The following is a 19,666-nucleotide window of genomic DNA, read 5'->3' on the forward strand; positions in this document are numbered from 1 at the left end:
TGTAGAATAAAACACTATTAATATCAAGTTACTTAAACTTAGGCCTAAGTGAGTTCTTCCCCTATTTATTTATTCTGTATTAAGAGCAACTAATAGAAACGTAATCATGTATGAAACGGCTTCATGTTAAGCCTTTTTGGCTATGTGGATTTCAATATCTTTATAAACCATTATTAAACACGATATGAAAAGGACTAAATTCTGAATGTTAGGTAGAATGCCCACTGACATTTGCTGAACTGCTTTCTGTTGAGCAATTTAGTTAGAACCTGTCATGAACAGATCAAACGTGGTTTTTGACAGATCACAGGCTACTTAATTTTTAACAATCTGGATATGACAAAAACTTTTGACTAACGGATATAATAGGAACACATAAGCAGACGTCTCTGGCTCTCCATCAAATGACATGTCCTGCACTGCTTTTTACAGACCTTAAGTACTTAAACAGATAAAAAACCAGAAAATCTTTGATCATACTCATATAGGTAAATCAATGATCAGATGCAAATTCTGAATTGTTAAAAACAATGGATTTCATAATAGATCAAGAACATGGTATGGTTTGGGGTGGGGGTTGGTTTGTTTCTTTACAGCTATGATAGACGTAACCCGCATTAAAAAAAAACTTAACTCAGTAGTAAACCCACATGTATAAATATTCCTCTGTTGAGAGGTTTTTGTCCTTCAGCAGCAGGATGACTGGATTCTGCAAGGCTGACAGTGAAAATGGAACTGGACTGATTTTCAGGTTTTCATCATTATTTTCTAATTTGAGGCACTTTAACTTCCATTTAAGCTTTCTCCTTCCTAAGCTGTACAAATATTAAAATTTCTACCGAATGATATAACCAATTACATAGTTTTCCTCTTCAAGCTTTACTAGTCTTAATGTACTTTTAAGCAGACAATATTAGAGGATTACTGACATCAGATACTTTATCTTAAATGTATTTTATACTTGGAAATCTATAAAAACAGCTGTGAGCTTCAGTCACTTAAAATTGTTACAGTTAGCCTCTGAGGACTGCCAGGTTGTTCCCACTAGCCAGCATCACCATCATTTTTAGACATCATAAACCTGGACAGAACTAGTTACTATCCAATTTTAATGATGCACATTACTTCTACACAGATCAGCTGATTTCTTACCTGTAAAAGTCTTAGTCGTTGTTCATTGTTGAACCTTTCCACAGCAGCCCAGAACCACCGAATTACAATGTGATTGTCATGATAACCTGTTAAAACAAGAAGAGCCTTTATACCTTTAGGTGCTACAAAAGTGGTTGAGACAATAGTTAATAAGTTTTTCCTAGTTCGGCCCTAGTCACAATAATGCCATATTTCTTATCCAATTGCAGCAAAAGACAGGAGGTGAGAGAAGAATATTCCTAAAATGCTTAAAAATCTTAAAGGCAGAGAATTAATTTACGACGACAAAAAGGAGTGGAATCTCTTTTGCAAGCATTTCTTCCATTACTCAATTGTTAACAGCCAATTCTTAAAATATTCCAATGCTGTGCATGGATACATTTTTATGTATCTAATGCTGCAAATAATGCTGCAACCATCTCTCTCAAGTAGTTCCCACATCTTCCATTGTTCTCAAATTATCTCAACTGCCAGCCTGCAGTCACTGGGATTACTTCTAATTTCCTGTCTTCTCTGAGAGCGGAAAAGAGGTAGATCCTACTAAGAATTTCCATTTGTCTTCACTGGCTTGGTGGTACTCTACTAGTGTGCAGGTGCACACAGTGTGTACCCTCTGTGGAGAAGACTGCTCTGTTATGCTATCCAGACAAAAACAGTAAGGGAAGAGCTGCATGGGGAAGCAAGGAAGCAAACTAAAATGGACAAATTACCTTCTCCTAACGCAAACTTAACCACAGAAGTTCGGAAGATACTAAAAGATGTATCTGATGGGATGGTTCTTTAGTGTCTTAGAAACTGGGTAATTCCAGGCACCCCAACACTTAGAGGGAACAATTCAGAGTTAAGGTTACCTCCTCTATACTCTGTATTATTTCTCCAATCGCTCAAGTCAATTTCTGCTGTTCCAGCGATAACCAGTTCCAGTTCTCTGGCATCAAACACTGACACAAGCCTCGCGTCAACCACCTGTGAAAGAAAATTAAATGCATAGCAATGTTTCTACATTCATTGATTTTTGCCTCCCCATAAAAGGCTGGACTGCTACTAAGACATTTATCAGGTAACATTTCTCTCACGAATGGGAAGAATTAAGTTGTTTTTCTTTTTAAAGGCAAATAAATGGACTTTTTCTTACACTGCAGTTCCATTCAGTTTCATTAGAGGATCACAGTGACTGGGAGAGAATTTTATTGGCAAATAATACTGAATTATTTCAGGACAAATTAAGTTCAATAGTTTCCATTTAATTGTCCATGATATAACAGGTAAGAGAGAAATATCTTGAAATACACTCAGTCTACCGCGGGACACTAAGTACAGCATGCACACAAAAAACCTCAAAGCGCCAATGAAGAAACAGATGGCTCACTTTAGCAAGCATTCACTGCTAACCATACAAAGAGTCACCAATAGTATTTTCCCGTTTAAAGGAGATATATAACCATGGTGTTTAAATCAATGACTAACAATAAATTTTTTTTTTTTTTTTTTTTAAACACCCCCCACCTCTCAGTATCTCTAAGGGCACTTTGCATTATATATGTATCTGCTTTTTGGGACTTTGTATTTGGGAAATGTATATGAGGAAAAAAATATTTTGGGAGGATGAAAGAAGAAAGTAAATTTCATTTTGGTGTTTCTTACCTCATAGAAACCACGAACCAGACTTTCTGTTTGTTGTACAACTCCTCTCTCAATTCTCCATTTCACCATTCTTTCTATATATTCTTTCTTGTTCTTTTCAGTGACTGGGATGTTGGCACCTCCTGGCTTTAGTTCCCGTTCTGTGATCTTAGGAAAAAAATTACAAGACAGTATTATAAAGACGAAAGAAAGAATTGTAATAATTTAAACTTTTAAGTTGAAGTTAATTCCTCAAAAGTATTAGCCAAGACTGACTTTAGCAAACTGGAATACGTGAAATAAGAGAACACAAAACAAATCTTTTTTTGGGTAAAATCATATTTAAAATCCCATTTATTCTGACGAATCTTTGTATTTAGTATGAAGAATAAGCTGAGAAGAAGAAACAATCTTTACAGCGACTAAATTAGTGAAGTCTTCTAAATAATATCGTAACAAAGGTGCTGTAATACCTCTGAATGCTAACACTGCTGCAATTCAATTCAGGTAAACTACCTCCAGCAGAGCAATTCAAAATTCTGGTATTTCAGATAGTCTCCACAAAATCTCCTTAACCAGAAAGACATGTTTGACCGGTTACAAATAATAATTCCTCCTTAGATTTCAACATTGTTTTCATCAACCAGAATTTTATAAAAACAAGTTCAAATCAGCAGGGAATGACAGTCATTCTTCTGTCCAAATAAACGTTTATCTAGCAGTAGAACGCAGAAAAGAAATTAAATTACGAATCTCGCACACCTGCCCAAAAACTTCTTCATTTACAGTAAACGTGAGGTCTAGGATATCATGTATATCATTGTCTTTCATCCACTGCAAACTCTGGTGAAACTCCTCGTCGAGATATTCGAGGTCACTCAGGTCACAGAGTCTAACATAAACAAGAAGAAAATACAGAAATACAGATTATGGCAGTAGCATGTGCTCAAAAACTAAACTCAGATAGGACAGTCCTGAAAAACAGACTGAGAATGGGAGCCAACAGAAAAATCAATAGAGAAAAGACGACACTACTTCAAGTCTCTGTTTACTCGTCTAGTAATAGCAGTTACTGTACAGTACAAAATAGTTTTGTTAATACACAAAACTCCAGCATTTTTTAATTTGAAGACACATTGCTTTTTAAGCTTATGGTGGGTCTGTCCCATGTTTCCTGTGAAGCACAAGAAGAGACAAAAAATTCAAATCATCAAAGAAATGTTATAAAATGTTATAAAAACATAAGTTTTTATAACAAGCAACTGCTATCCTGTTTGCTAATGTGACTACTTCTGTCATCTCTTCGTTGTGCAAAGAAGTCTGTTCAGATATGCTGCTTACCACAGAAATATCTTATCTTTTTTCATATTTCCACTTACCTAGTACTCCTTTTACAAATCCAACCTGTAAGCCAACTGCCCCTTGCTGTCCCTAACAGTTACTTTTCCAAGCTTTGAACACATCAGCCGCTAATAATATTTCATACCATGGTGGCAATTTCTGCCATTCTTTTTAACTCCTTAAATCCTGTTCTGTGAAATAGGACGCAGGGGCTCCTCTAAGTGAGGTGCTTTTCAGCTGCGGGTTCCCTGCCTGTTTCTATTCTTGGGTCCGTATAAAGTCAGAAGAAAGCCCTGTACTCTTAGTTAGGCACTCAAGTGTAGCTTCAGTGACATCCTGCAGTTAACAGCCCCTACATCAGAGTTACTGGACTGGGCACAATGTCCCATCTGCAGAGGTTGTCTGGATGGCTCAACAGTTCTGAGGAAAGCGAAGGTCCAGGGCTTCGATGGGGTAGTTGCCAGAATTAGGCTGTGCACAAAGGTGGCCATCCCATCATTTTTGATTTTACTGTTTAGAGAACCACCAAGTTAAACAATTGATTTAATTTGGCAGTCACATAATATTTGTATTGAAGTCCATCTGGGCTAAGTCGTCATTCTTATCAAAATGATGCTGTTAGCGCTTAGGTACTTTTAAAATATACGTGCAGTAGGAATGGATGCATTACTCCACACTACTAGAATGTATGATGTTTTATACAAAATATATCCTTCCAGACTTCTCAAAAACAGCTTTCAAATGGAGGACAAAAAGTGAAGCACCTTAAATTTATTAGGTCTCAAATTCTAGACATGCTGAGCAAGTGCAGCTCTCATTGTTTCAGCCACAACAGGAGTAGTAGTTCTGAAAATGAAGCCCAAAGTACATCAGAGTAAAGCTCCTCAAAACGGAGACTGCCACCAATCAGTCTACCTCTGAGAATGGGTCTTGCGGTCTAAGTTACGAAGTGATTCATATCGTATCCTGTGAGTCATTACAAGACAAATGAATAAGAATTCTATTAATATCTGGAATAAAACCATAGCATTTCATTATAAAATGTCAAATATAAGATTTTGTAGAAGAAAGCTGATAACATGGCTAAAACAAAACATGAGGTTTTCATACTGATCAGAAACAACACTCCGAGTTATCAGGTAACCAGCTAATAACCATAAGTGCAAACAAGTAAATTAAAAAAAAAATCCTGGATTGAAATTAAATTATTAAATTACAAATAACGGCCCGTCTTCTTTGATGATGAAACATCATAATGATCTATGCGCAAAATGGCATCGTCCATGGGGAAGGAACCGAACAAAAAAGGAGACGCAATAATTCTACTCACATTCGGAGGAGGGCTTTATAAAAGGGTCGTGTAAAAAAGGCATCTAGCAAATACTGATGTATCAGAGCAAGACCAAGAATTCGACCACTAAACCTGAACCTGGAAGAGAAAGAGTTACAATTGTTATACTGAAACTTTGTGGTTTGTACACTGCTCTGTCATCAAAACTTACATACATTTCCAAACAGCATTTTTAAATCAGATAGCTATGTCTAAATTGTGGTATTTTTGTTTTTTTTCTTGTGTTTCTTTTACATTCTCATTAAGGCACAGAAAAAATGCAAGCCTGCAGGGTGCGGAAAATCCCTCAGATATCTAAGTTGAAACTTCTCAAAAATGTCAAATCCACATTAACCCAATCAACCCCTGCCAGACTAGCCTCTTTATAAAAGCATATCTTCCAAAATGATAGCCACTGTCTATTTTCTTTACACACCCCATATATGACTAACTTGTTTTCATGTTACTGGGAGGCCAAGGGTTTTTCCTACCCTTTCCCAGCCTGACAGTTCTTTCTGTCTGTCTTTTCTGCTTACAGTGGCTCCTTGCTCCCTCTTCTGACTGGTGATTATGGAGTTCTCTATACATTTTCATGACCAGTGGCTGGAAGCTTTTTTATGTATTGCAGTGCTGTCCAGCCCTATGTCAATGGGATCTACATGATCTCCTCCTCTCCCCTCTCTTCCCGTTATCTTACATTTTCTCAGGTGTGTAAAAGGAGGGTTTGGAAGGAGGGAGGGAATTTGACAGATCTGACATCAAATGGCAGCAACTTTGAAATAGTAGGGTCTTTGCAAATATTCCCATGGGAATAAAGATTCATTGCGAAAAACCCTCCACACCTCTGGAACTAGATTTAAGTCCAATGTTCTTTTTCAAAGAAAATAAAGTTTCTTAAACTTTCTGTTTATGCATCCTTGGCAGAATTTTTCTTTATTTATTATACCTGCCTGTACACAGGGTTTGCAAGACGAGGATGTGACATGCAGAGCCTTCTCCTTCCATGCATAACTGCTTGTCACAGCTGCATTTTCTGAATTCCCCCAGAGGCTTTACAAGACCAGTGCTGTCACTGGCACCAGCAGTCCCAGAAAGAGAGGGGGTCATGCCTCTCTCACCCCCAAGGTCTCTGGTCCAGCACTGCAGAAGCCAGGGATGAATACAAAATGTTGGCAGAAGGTTTTTTTCTCCCCTTTTTGCAACTGTTCTGCTTTTCCAATACAGCATATGCCATTTATGGTTGCAGTACTAGAGTTCAACAGGTAGGTTGCTTCAGCTAACTGAACTGGAGGCAGCCATCCATTTAATTTTCTAATAATTTTTAAATTTACAACTAGTAGTGAGATTCCTTTCTGATATTCACGCTTCATAACTGGCTTCCAGTAAGTAAGAACTCAGAGCAGTTATCATTCCACTGTCACTATAATCTAACTACCTACACAAGAGAATACTCTGTTAATATTCACAGCACGGCTTCACAGACTTATGGTGATGCCATGGCTTACATCAGCTGAGGGCTATTTAAATTGGCTTATAATTGTGAAAACAGGAGTATGTAAAAATCCTTGATAACTGTTTTAGAAGTATGTGTGTAGGTACAGACTTAAGAGCTATGTCATCAGCAGTCTTCCCCCTACCCCCAATTAAGACACCTCCACAGATTTCCTTCAAATAGATACGTTGGGGTTTTTTCCACTGAGGAGAACTCTGTACTCTTCAGGAAGACTCAAACAAATTACATACAGTAACACCTGTTTGAAATCTCCCTTAATCTCCTTAGCCAACAAAAAGCCACAGTTTCATTTTTTTTTTTTAATGCACAAGAGGCCAATATTGCTTTCATGAAATGACTGCTAATGTACACGAAACGCAGAGTTGTGCTGTGAGACAATCCCATGGTACACGTTCCAAATTGCAGTTTTGCTGACCTTGTGAGAAATAAGATAATTTAAAACCACAAGAGAAAACAAAATCAGGAAAGTCTAAAGAAATGCAGTTATTCTGCTGCTGGTTAAAAAGATCAGATTCTGTGTTACATGTTCGAGCAAATATGAGCAGCTGTCTACAAGTGGAAACAACAGAAAAGATATCTGAAAAACAAAAAGAAAAAAAATTCTTACCACTCATGGTGATTGTCTACAAAAGCGGACATGGGACTTATTTGTACTGTATAAGTATCGTTGGCTGAATATTCAAACAAACCGTAATACGGATTAAAGAGCTCTCTAGACACCAGGAAAAAAAACTCTCTTGAAGGCCCACTGTAGTCCAACCTTTAAAGAGAAACTTGACATTACTATAAAGTGTTCATTGTGTGCAAAGAAACGCTTTCTTGAATCTACATTTATTACACTATATTTTAATTAAAATTTCCTAAGACTTTATCAGAACCCTTATCCCGCAGATTGCATAATGCCAAGGTATGTAAAGTCCTCGCAGAGCTATTCTGAAATGGCTTGGAGGACTGAAGTGCTTTATGTGGGCTGCTCTCATGAAAAATTTTGTCTCCAACTGTAATGGCCTCTTTGCCACAGGAATATAACCAAATAAGTGGGGCGGGGGGGAGGAGGAAACATGAAAAGAGCCAACATTAGACCTATCTGCATCTGACAAATTAAGAATGAAAGTGAACAATGGTCATATTTTCTCCTTGCAAACTTGCAACAATAGGACAATTTGAAGGATAATATTTCTGTTTTCTCTAGCAATCTAATCTGAGATTACTTCACTGATTTATCTTTCTTGGTCTAAATTTTGTTGTCTGTCTTCCAAACTTGAGTGTATTTAAATGTCTTTTGGAGAGTGCATTTCCTTTGGGTTGGTTTTTTTGCTATTTCAAGATTCTAGTACTAATGAACAAGGAATCTAAATAACCCCTGCTTCCTGAATCATAAACAAACTCATTGCTGACAAAGCACCGAGACTGAATTTTGACATTATGCTGCAGGTCACCAGTGAAATGAGTTAAGTATGAAGTTAATGCTCTGGTAGAGTTGAAAAACAGAAAAGTAGGGATTTTCCTAGGGAAAAACTAAGGGAACAGAGATTATTATAATCCTAACAAAGAGATAAAAAGATATATCTTCTATAGATCATGAAGATTTCATACTTGACTTTTAAGAAGGTCTTGCTTTAGTACTAAAACAATGGAGAGACAAAAGTAGTGCAGAGAAGGTCAGCTTTAACAAAGGACTTCTGCTACTAATGTTTTAGCTTATGAACTTTTACAAAAGGCAAACATAAATGAGAGTTGTTTTTGAGGATGAAGTCGTCAGGAAAGTAAAGGGTAGGTGCCAGTATCAAGTTGAGGACAAAGCCTCTTTCCTCTGTTGAATGAAAAACATTTTCCCTTTAATCATTTGGAAGCGCTTAGCTTCTGTTAAGCTTCAGAAGTGAAGTATTGAAACAGATCCTTACTCTGGCAAGAAGGGCAGATTCCATCCTCAAATTGCAGAAAAAAACAAAATGGTTTGATATCATGGACAACTGTTGGATCTTCATCTTGGCACAAATACCAGGATCAAGTAAAGGGTCATCTGGAAGACCCTTGCAAACTTCTGGGATAATCAGACTCACTATGAAATCTTAAGATAGAATAGAATTGTGTGCTTGACTACGAGCCATTTCATACAGCTCCTTTTGTACGCAGAGTTACTGTGAGTCATGTTAAACAAATCAATCACGAGAGTCCTGCACTGCCAGTCAGATTTATCCCACAATTAATGGCTTGGCACAAGGGTGAGAAAACTTCATACAAGAGGTATGCAACCACACAACAGCTGCAACTGTGGGGCATTTGGGTATTCAGGAGTAGAGTAATATGTTGTTGGCAACATGACTCATGTCTCCTAGGAAGCACCATTAATACTTCAGCTCTACCACTCTTAAATGCAAAGCAGCTTCTGCGAATAGAACTTAGAGAAAATAACTTTAAGGAGTCATATTCTTTGCAGCAAAATTTTCTTCATTTATCACCACATGATGCATGAATGTAAAAACATTAAACTAGCATCACAGTTGCATGACTGTAGAAACTGAAGGTTCAAAGAAGATACCAAACATCATGAGACATGATAAAAATCATATGAACAGCAGTGACTATGTCTGAGTTGCCCCATTTACTAATTTATACACTAATAAATAAATAGTTATTAAAATGTTTTAATTTGTGAGGATTTTATTACCCATTACTTCGAGTCTTACACCTCTTTACTGAGAGGAAAAGAAATGCAACAGTCAACTCTCACTTAAAAACTTCAACAAGGAAAAGGAGGAGCAAATAGGAAACAATTAACTTTCAGTATTCCTCCTCCTCATCGTCCTCCTCTCCTCCACCCTGACCTGTCTTTCTACACCTAGCCAAATGAATAGTTTGATGTGCTACATATCCTTGCACCATCACTGACGAAACAATACTGTTTGCACGCATCCTTTCTTCATTCAAAACAGAGATTTGTAAATAGAGAATTGACGTCATTTTGATTTGACTTTGCTCTTAATTAACTCATTCTTTCCCATTACGAAGACGGTCTTGTGTAAAGCTGGATGTAACAGGAACAGGATGTGTCACCCCCATTGCCAGGTCACTCTTCATCTCACTGTACTGAGCGATGCACTGCAAAAGCCTGACATCTGATGAAAGGAGACAGTCTATCTGGATCGATCTCTCTCTCACATATGATTTTCAGATTTTCCCTTTCATTTTTAAATCTTGCGTCGAGGTTGTAGATGTGAAAATAAAGACTGGTAAGGCTGTGTAAGACAGGCCTCGTTCCTCGATCCCCACCCTGCTCTGTCAATACAGTGTAATCTCAACCTGCACCAGCCTTGTCATTCCAGTTCTGAGTTCTTCCTCAGACAACATAGTGATATTATTTATATGAACAAGTCCATACTTGGCTCTCAGCTGTCAACATTTTTTATTTTAAGACTTCAGTGAGACCTTATTAACACTAAGCACTTCAGGGTGAACTTTAAACAAACAACAGGATTTAGGGGTTTTCAAAGACAAATTAATTTTATCTAATCTTGTATGAGATGTTTCTATTACAACCTAGATGTTTTAAAGACTGACACACTGCATGGCAATAATGCACACTACAGCATTCCAAGGGCTGGGTGCTACAGTTTCCTAAATATCAAGGAATAAAATTTTGAGTGCATTTGCAAATATATTCACGAAATATATTTACGCCTAAGGCAGCAGGCTTTAGGATCTGACAAAGGGGGCACAAATCAAGAGACAAAAGAGGCAAATAGTACATTAAATAGTACATTTTTCCAGTTTCACTTGCAAAGAAAATCTAACTGCATCTGGCTTTGCAATGCACATCTCACAACTCTAGAACACATTAGACCTTCATCAGACACAGACTGAGCTCTGAAGCCATTTCGAAATGTCAGGAATGTTTGCATTTATTTGACAACTAGCAACAGCCTAGTTGCTTTTTATTTGTGACGCAGGCCCTGGCCTGGAGAGGCAGTGAGCACCTCCTGTAGCACTGAGGGCTTTCAGCTCCCATTGCCTCAGACAGCATTTGAAGTAAGGATTAAGTCTCTAGCCTATTATTGAAGCACCCTCCCTCCCACAAACGGCAGCTGTCTTAACAAGCGCTGGAGATACAGTGTCAGCACTGACAGAAATATGCATAACATGAGAAAACTGTTTGTTTTTCCTTTGCTTTCCCAGTAACATTCTGAAACACACACCAGCTATTGTGAAAATTCACATAAACACATGCATTACTTCTGCAAAGGCAGGATATGTTACATTTCACAAGGCCTAAAAAGTCATCTTGAACAGCTGACTGTTCTAGGCTTATGTATGTGGCATTTCCTGACTGCAAGCCTTCCTCTTTTTACTCTAGACCACAAGAGGTTTGGTGAAACAGCAGCTGCAAGACAGACTGAGTTCTGAGATCCCATTTACTTCCCTGTTCTACTCACCCTTCTTCCCCAACAAACGTGACATAAAGTTTATTTCTCTGCAGGTCTTTTCTAGAGTAGCCCATGATCTGGTTAAAGGCATCTTCTAGCAAGTGATCTCTCCTGATGATTAATCTGAAGAGCAAAATAAATACAAAACAGCAATTTGTGAACAGGAATGACAGTTGGAAACATCTATTTACACTGCAAGGTAACAGGGTGACTTCATAGAGATATACTTTGCTGCTGGATAATTTGATCCAGATCAGGCAGCTTCTGTCTGTTCATCCGTCTCCCTCAAGGATCTACTTTAGATTTCAATAAAATCTCTCTCATACAAAGAAGTGTAGTTTTATTTTCCTCTACCCTAGTTCTTCCTTAAATTAAAGGCTTCAATGGGAAAGGTCCTGAAGTGGGCATTTTCATTAAGTTTAAAATCCTTTTGTAAGCCTGAGCCTCTAAATCAGTCTTACTGTAAGCAAGAATCTAACCTTTTATGTAAAAATCAATCTCTTAACAAGGAAAAAGATAGAAACGTGGGAAAGTCACTGAATGGTAACTCTGGAATCACACGTCCCTATATGATCCCCCATGTGAGTGTGACAGGACAAAAAGACTAGAAGGAATGGCAGCTGTTTGTCCAAAAACAGACTGAAGCATCACATGTGAAAATACAATGTACCTTTCAAAAGAAAAATTGTGAAAGTAAGGAAGTGCCATAAGATCTAAAACAAGCGGTGAAAGAATCCTCCTTAAACGTTTTATCTTCTGCCGAAAAAAAAGTTGAAGTAGTTTCCCGAAACTTAGCTGGCTTTATACTTAAATACTGCCTTAAGTGTGTGTTTGATCAGTCAGACTGCAGCTGGGAGCTGCTGCCTGCAGAGAGGCAGCTTGCCCCACCACATAGCCTCTTGCAAAGCCCTTTCTGGCCTTACTGCTTGCGCGGAGATCAGTCGGTGACTGCACTGTGCTGTCCTGCAAAGGACACAGAAGTGCAGAGGCCAGGAACTGGCAAGGCGCCTGGACAACAAGAGGACCCAGGCAGAATGAAAGTTGTGCTGGGGTCCTGGTTTGAAAAAAAGGAACAGGTCAGTGTATGCCTGGGAAGGGAACCCAGAGAAAACTTCTGTCCAAAAACCAACTTCAAAAATCTGTTCCACTTAAAACTCCGTGCTGTGATGGCAAATAGGTCAGGAAAAAAAGGTGCAAGAAATGTAACGGATCTTACAGGTAGCACATGCCATCCTCTTCTACCAGCTATTTGCCCAAGCATTCATGACAAAACTTTCAGAGATTGAGCTTTAAGTGTGTATGATTTCATTACATTACAGGCAGACAATGTCCAACCCCTGCCACTTAAAGGCTGCCTAAACAATACCATTTTAATCCATTTTCAGTTGTGGAAAACTTTTAACATTCTCACATAAATGAAGTCTGAGCTCTGCACAAATTCCTGCAAAATGCAAGAAGTGACTGGCTATGGGAAATAAAAAAAAAGCAGCAAAAAGCCTACCCCTCTATTCGAATAGAAGAAATGGTTTAAAAGAAAGTTCTAATGCCTTATGGATATTATGAGAGTTTGATAGCTGGCACAAGAATTGGTAATTTACAGAATTATGGAAGTACCTTATCCTGATGGTCCTTAACATAACAGTATGTGATCACAGGATTACCAAATAAATGAAGGGGGGGGAAGACCTCACTCCAAGCACTCTAGCATTCAGAGTGCTGAAGTAAAAATATTAGCAGTTTTTTAAGGCAATCCTCAGAATTTAATAACATTTGATTTTATGAGTCCTCTTCAGTAAGGAGGATTGTGATATCAATACAGGCAATGATGTATAAACAATAAGTATATCTCATTTTTCAATGGAAAAAGACATGAGAAAAAATAACTGTTTCTATAACAGCAATTGCTATAATGGAAGAATGTGGATGCCTCCTGCTCTGCATGCCTCTTCCCAAAGTGCTTTTTATCATTGTATTGTTAATATTGTTTGTATGAAAATAATAGTTGGAGAAAACATGGAAAAGAAGTGCTCAGAACTTGCTTGTATCCTCTGCTATGAATCACATGCTGGCACTAAGTCTTTTATGACAAGCTTTGTATTTCCAGAAGTGCAAGGGTAACCATAACATCTGCATTCCTTCTAATGGGAAGAAGCTTGTAGACGTGCAAGGCAAGGCAAGCTGCCTGAGAAACAAATCCAGTTTCATGAGATTCTTCAACATACTTCAATTTCCCTGGGCCTTGTCCATATCCTTTCGTCTCCAGCTTCCTGTAAAAGTTCCTCAGCTTGGCTTCAAAATCTCTTTTGTAAGGAGCTGGAGCTCGGGCATTGGCACGCTGAGTACCTGCAAGAAGCAAGAAGCAAAGAATGAGCTGTAGTGACATGAACTGATTCATGTCCCATCCTCTACTGAAAAAGCTCCTTAATAGCAAGAGGCATGGTATGTGTTTGGTTTAGTCACTTTTTAAAAAGAGTAAAAGATGTGTGTATCTTCAAATCTGCTCTGCATCCAAAACTTTTTGATTGCTTATTCCAAATAGTATCATCTTTACAAAGTAAGTCTTAAAGGAGCAAATCCAGGTCAATGCAAAAGATGGATTAAAAAAATAGCACAATCAACTGGAAAGACTTAATTTTTGTTTGTCAAGTACATTGTATGTCTAATCCTTAAATAGCTCATGCAATAAATGTTCTGCTCTGTTCTGGTTTTAATATTATCAAGAAAAACAAGAATTCAGAAATGAAGCATAAACAGACTGTACTCTGCTGTGCCCCTGTCGAAAACACCAAGCTGAAGAAGGAAGACTTTTGGAAATTCCCTAGTTGAAGTTTTTCCTTGGGGAAGTACAAGGAAGAAAAGTATTGGAAGAATGGAAAGACTAACAAATTGAAGTTTGTGGAACTTCTTGTGTGTGACTGCTGGACCATACATGATGGTCATCTAAGTGAATTTATTTTTGAAAAGTTGTTTTTGAGGGTCAATTTATTAAAAGTGGGGAGACGAGATCTGTATGCAAAAAAAAATGGCATACCCTTACACCTGCATGTACAAGCCTAGTATATACAAATTAGCTGTTTAGTCTGATCTATTCTCAATATACAACCATTAGACCTTCCACTGCCTCCCTGGATAAATTACTTCAATTGATTTGATTGCAAGAAAATGTGTCAGAGACAGTTACCCCCAACCCTTCTATTTTAATCTTCTCAGCCCTACTTTTTATAACATTACATTCCTCCCCTACATGGGTATATAGACATTCACTCCAAAAAACCCAGAGAACGTTTAAAATTTCTCATGCCCTATGGCATACATAGGTTGTCAACTACTTATCTGCAACTGGTGGTCATCTAAGAGGCCCATAATGCACTGGAAATACAAATGAACAGTTTAGAAGCATGTATACATAGACTTCTGTCTTTTAAGTGACAATCGGTTCCTTATGTGAGTTTTCTTTTAGCTCTCTGTATGAAACTAAGCCAACACAGAAACATTTATTGCTACTATGGGTGAAGGCATGAGAAGGTAACATTTCGACTACGAAAGAGAGAGAACATGTATCTGTTCAGCTTGTGGGCAGAGACCGAGGGGAGAGAGAGCAGCTTGCTTAGCCACAAAGCATATGGGTCTGGCAGAAAAGGCAACGAGCACATCCTGCGGAAGTGGTTGCTGGAAGAAGCTGCAGGGTCGATCTCCCTGCAGAGATCACAGAGAGAACAAGCAAGATCAGTATTAACACTGAATGTCATTTACAGGTCTTTAAAAGACCTGCCTGACTAGAAAAACACTTGCCACTTCTTCTAGGCTTATAGTGATGTGTGGGAGGAATAGAAAGCATCAGGGAATCCTCAGAGCTCCAACAGGAACATGCAGGACCCCTCTGGAAAAACAAATCATGGTCATTGATTAATCTATAGTGGTCATCCTCTTTTACTGAGACCACTAAGGGGTTCTAATGGTACACTCAGCTGAATTCTCCAAGACGACTGACAGAAACTTGAAACTGTAAACAGCCTTTTAATTATTGGCCTTTTCCCCCTACTTTGTTTATTTCGCTTTGGGTCAAAGTAGGTACAAAAATGTAGTCACTAAAAAAATGCAACAAAAGTATACTTTAATCTTAACCCCTGAAGAAGGTTTTTGCTAAGAGATACCGCAAAGCATAAATCTGGTAACACATTACTTCAGGGTTCAGAAATCAGCAGTATATTATTCTGTCAGCACATGAAAAGTCCTCATTGCAAATCAGATGCATATGCCAAGAAATTCCTGGGCAATTATAGTGATTACTTCTGCCTTGGGAACAAAAGATGTTAATGGAAGAGCTAAAAAATGCCAGTGATGTGATAATCGTATTTGGTTTTCAAAGAAGTTATATTCTAAAACAGATATAAAGAGTAGCTTCATGACTATTCATCTTTCCCAAAAGAGAAAGTACAACCAATTGTGACTGATCTGAACAATAGATCCTTAACACGCAACCCCGTGCAGTGCAGCACAGCCAGTTTAATTGATGAAAAAAACACACAGCCTCCATAGAAATGATGGGCTATTTACAATTTCTCATCAGAAAAGTCAATTGTACACCAACACAAACATGCATACTTGCAGACTGATAGAGACATTCAATAGTGTCTGAGTTTTTTTAATGAAATAGAGATTACAATTTTAAGAAGAATGGGACTAAAACCATCCCTTTTCATCCTTTACTGTGGGCTACTCTGAAGAATAGATGAGAATATCACATGTTAAAGGCTGAATGTATTCTGAAATTACTTTGTAGGAGTGAAGCCCTGCCCAGCATGCTTTGGTGCACGTACTAGTAATAAAGAATTTGTAACTCTGAAAGCCAAAACATTTTACACATAAAAGACTGCCAGGTTTGCAGTTGGAAATAAGATGCATACATGCAGATCTCATTCTTCCTTTCTTTTCAACGAAGGGCAACAGTCATATCTAAACCATATATGCATTCAAAATATCAATACATGTGAATACGAAATTTTGCTGCTTTGCAGAATGCCGTAAGATCATTAAGATCTTTGAATAGTTTCTTCAAATAGGTCTTACAGAGGTCCTGTGTCCAGCAGAAGGAAAAGCTACCATTCAGGACATGTTTATGAATGTTTTAATCTGGTCTCATGAAAAGAAAAAGCTTTTTGTGATTGTGGACTGGGAAATGCCCATAAAAGTCACAGCACTTTTTCTGGTAGAATTTTCTTATTGCGTGGAACTACCTAGAATTGCTTACAACCCAAAGGTTCTCTATTTATCTATAATTTTGTTCTCAAATTTGTAGAAATCCCCTCAAGCCACTTCTGATTTACTGTAGAGATTTTATTTTACTTACCTATTTTCTTCTTGAGAAAACTAATACTGACATCTGCAAATTTCAAATTGCTGTACTTATCCTTCAGAGGTTGAATGGAACTTGTCTTACTTGAAATAATTTAGTTCTCATCCACAACTTAGTTAACAACATGTGAAATATCAATTTCATTTCATTCTGACGTGTATTTCCAAACACCTGCAATATGCTATCTTTTGAACTCACATTAAGGGACAACAATCTGGCTTTACATAAAATTGTTACTCATTGCCCCTTAGCCCCATTAACACTGGCATTTTAATTAGATCTCGTATTTTTAATTCTCTAGGCATCAGGATCCTGGCATGAGCACTCACTTAGTTGTTCCACATCAGTGAAAAACAAGTTTGCATGTTTTACAAGTCAGAACAAAGTCACAAGCTCTGAAGTTGTAATACACCAATCTTTTCTACCAGCAAAACACCTTGTGAGCCCAAGGCAAAGGTTCGAGTTTGACAGTCAAATGCAATCACACTTGTTGACTTTGCTCAAAAATAGGACTAAAACTTTGTTGTTGCTTGAGCAACAGAACTTGGAACTTCAGAAAGGTGGAAAGTCATTACAGGGAGCATAATATAAACTAAATTATAGGACTGGCTCTACTGCAGTATCTTACAGATGCCATTATAATGAAAGTACTGTAGTAACAAGCTCACTGACCACTCAGAAGGTGCTTCAGCTCATGTAACTTTACCCTTCTAAAAGCTGGGAACTGCAAGTGCGCTACTGACTTTCCTGATCCGGAACTGGTCCTTACCAAGTATGAGAAATCGTTTTGTACAAGCCCCTGCAGAAGCTGTGCCTAAGCAACTTACCTGGAGAATTCTGAGGCGAAGACACTGGCGAGCCTCTTGGGGACTGGCAATAACTAGGATGAAGTAAGGCATGTGGCGGCACATATGACATTATCTCCTCCTCAAACAAGCTGATGTAAGAAGAAGCAAATAAGAAATAACATGGTTTTTTGAATGAATGGTATTTTTCACTGTCTAGGAATAAAACTCTAGTTATTAGCCTGCTGTCTTTCCACTATGCACACTTAGAGTGCTACAACATATTTTATTGCCATTCCCTCAATCAGACCTTGACAGTTACTAGAAAACAGTAATTACTACTTTTGTGGGACATCCCTATACATCATGTGGTATTTATTTTCAAGGTTATAATATAGTTAATCAGCCTTTATAATTTGCCCCCCCTCCTTTTTTTATTTTTTCAGTTGTGTTCTCATTACAAAGGGGTCAATAAACTTAGTCACACTTTCCTGGAAAAAGATCTGCAGTATTGCACAAAGACTAGGAACAGAGACAAACATTCTAACTCCCAGGATTAAGAATCACATCTGAACTTGTTGAGTGTATTGAATAGTAAGCTTGTTGGCATAACAAGTTATTTCCTTATTTTATCTTTAATACTAACGCTGTTGCTGAAACGGGTATCACATCTAGTCTGTTCAGGTCGAGTTATTTCATGCCTCATCTATTATTACTACATAACTTTTAAGAGAAAAACAAATAGTTTCTTCTTTACACCTGAAGCATAATATAATGTCATTCTTACAGTATTTTTTAAAATGTGATGCACTGTACCTCCTCCAGTCCCTAAACACATAGGGGTTTGTTTGTTGGTTTTTAGCTAGCTGCAACTTTATATTTACTGAAGGAGGTAAAAAAATGTACAGAGTTACCAAGCAATAAAAATATCAGAAATAGTGACTCCACCCCATTATTACTAGATCTCAAGAGTGCTTTACAGGACAATCATATCATTCCCTGCCAAATGAAGAAACAGAGGCATGGAAATAAGTACAGTCTTCCCTTGAAGTCATCCAACCAGCCAAGCTAGATACAGAACCCAGGTGTCCTGAGCTCCATCATGATCAGAGTGCAGTTTTTTCAGGGTTTCATAGGCAAGGGTCATGATGACACCCTGCTCGAAGATACTGTTAAAAGTAAAACATCCACCAAGACTAAATAATGGTAAGAAAAGAAATGTCATCTCAGTATGCCACTATTTTAACTTAGCCCACCTTCGATTTTACACCAGTATTCACTCACAATAAGCTCACAACTCAGTCCAGTCTTGAGGTATAACATCCAACATTTTAAGAAACTACTGAATGCATAAATAACATTTCATCAATAATATGTCCTTGGAGAAATGTTACTATTAGATTATTAATAAATTCTGAAGAAAATCCTCAAGCAATGCTTTCCAGTTAATCTACTTTTTTCCCCCCAAAAAAATCTAAGAGAAATAAAATCTGAAGAATATGATAAAGTAGTTCTAGGGAGGCACTGGCTGCTACTCTTCTCTTAAAATTTAGTTAAACTGATTATTGCTTTTCTACAAAAGAAGGATCGCAGTCAAAATCTTGAATTTGCTTTATTTCCACTGTAAGAATTATTTGCAGTCTTTGTTGTTATCAGAACACCAGAGGGAAAAAAACCCAGTCAAAGAGCAATGATAAAATAATTCATGCAATCTTTATTTAAAAACAAATAGTTGAAGCCAGATTTTTCTCTGTAAAACCTGTGTAATCTTCATGAGTTATATATCAAAACAAAAATCTTAAAAGGTTTTTAAAAAAAACAATATTGTCATTTTAAAAAAGCCTCAGCACGGCTTTAAAATGAGATTTTTTTTATAGCTGTAATTAACTCAGATTTAGCAACCAGAAAGGATTATCATTATGCAACCTGACCTCAAAATACTACTACTAATGCCAATCCTATTGAATCCACTAGATTCAATTTTAAATATACTCATGAATTTCCTGATGCACTTTTAAAATGGATGAGAACACAACATGAAGATACAAGGGTTTAATTCTAGCAAAAATCTGCCTCAAAAAAAATTAATTGCTTAAATGAAAAATATTAAAGAAGCAGCTTCCCATTTCTTGAACTCTGTAA

The 19,666-nt window shown here is 37.5% G+C and overlaps 1 protein-coding gene across 1 annotated transcript in view; it reads right to left on the bottom strand.

Annotated features, from left to right (window-relative positions):
* Window positions 1–19,666, bottom strand: part of HECW2 (HECT, C2 and WW domain containing E3 ubiquitin protein ligase 2) — a 110,829-nt gene that overhangs the window by 6,177 nt on the left and 84,986 nt on the right. The window contains exons 18-26 of the mRNA XM_010282268.1: window positions 17,567–17,676; window positions 13,606–13,726; window positions 11,393–11,506; window positions 7,567–7,719; window positions 5,447–5,545; window positions 3,538–3,667; window positions 2,797–2,943; window positions 2,004–2,118; window positions 1,153–1,238 (exon numbers count right to left, since the gene is read on the bottom strand). Coding sequence (XP_010280570.1) covers window positions 1,153–1,238; window positions 2,004–2,118; window positions 2,797–2,943; window positions 3,538–3,667; window positions 5,447–5,545; window positions 7,567–7,719; window positions 11,393–11,506; window positions 13,606–13,726; window positions 17,567–17,676 — 1,075 coding nt within the window. The remainder of the gene's footprint in view (window positions 1–1,152; window positions 1,239–2,003; window positions 2,119–2,796; window positions 2,944–3,537; window positions 3,668–5,446; window positions 5,546–7,566; window positions 7,720–11,392; window positions 11,507–13,605; window positions 13,727–17,566; window positions 17,677–19,666) is intronic.

This window comes from Phaethon lepturus, unplaced genomic scaffold (assembly GCF_000687285.1).
Source record: "Phaethon lepturus isolate BGI_N335 unplaced genomic scaffold, ASM68728v1 scaffold5152, whole genome shotgun sequence".
NCBI classification, from domain to species: domain Eukaryota; kingdom Metazoa; phylum Chordata; class Aves; order Phaethontiformes; family Phaethontidae; genus Phaethon; species Phaethon lepturus.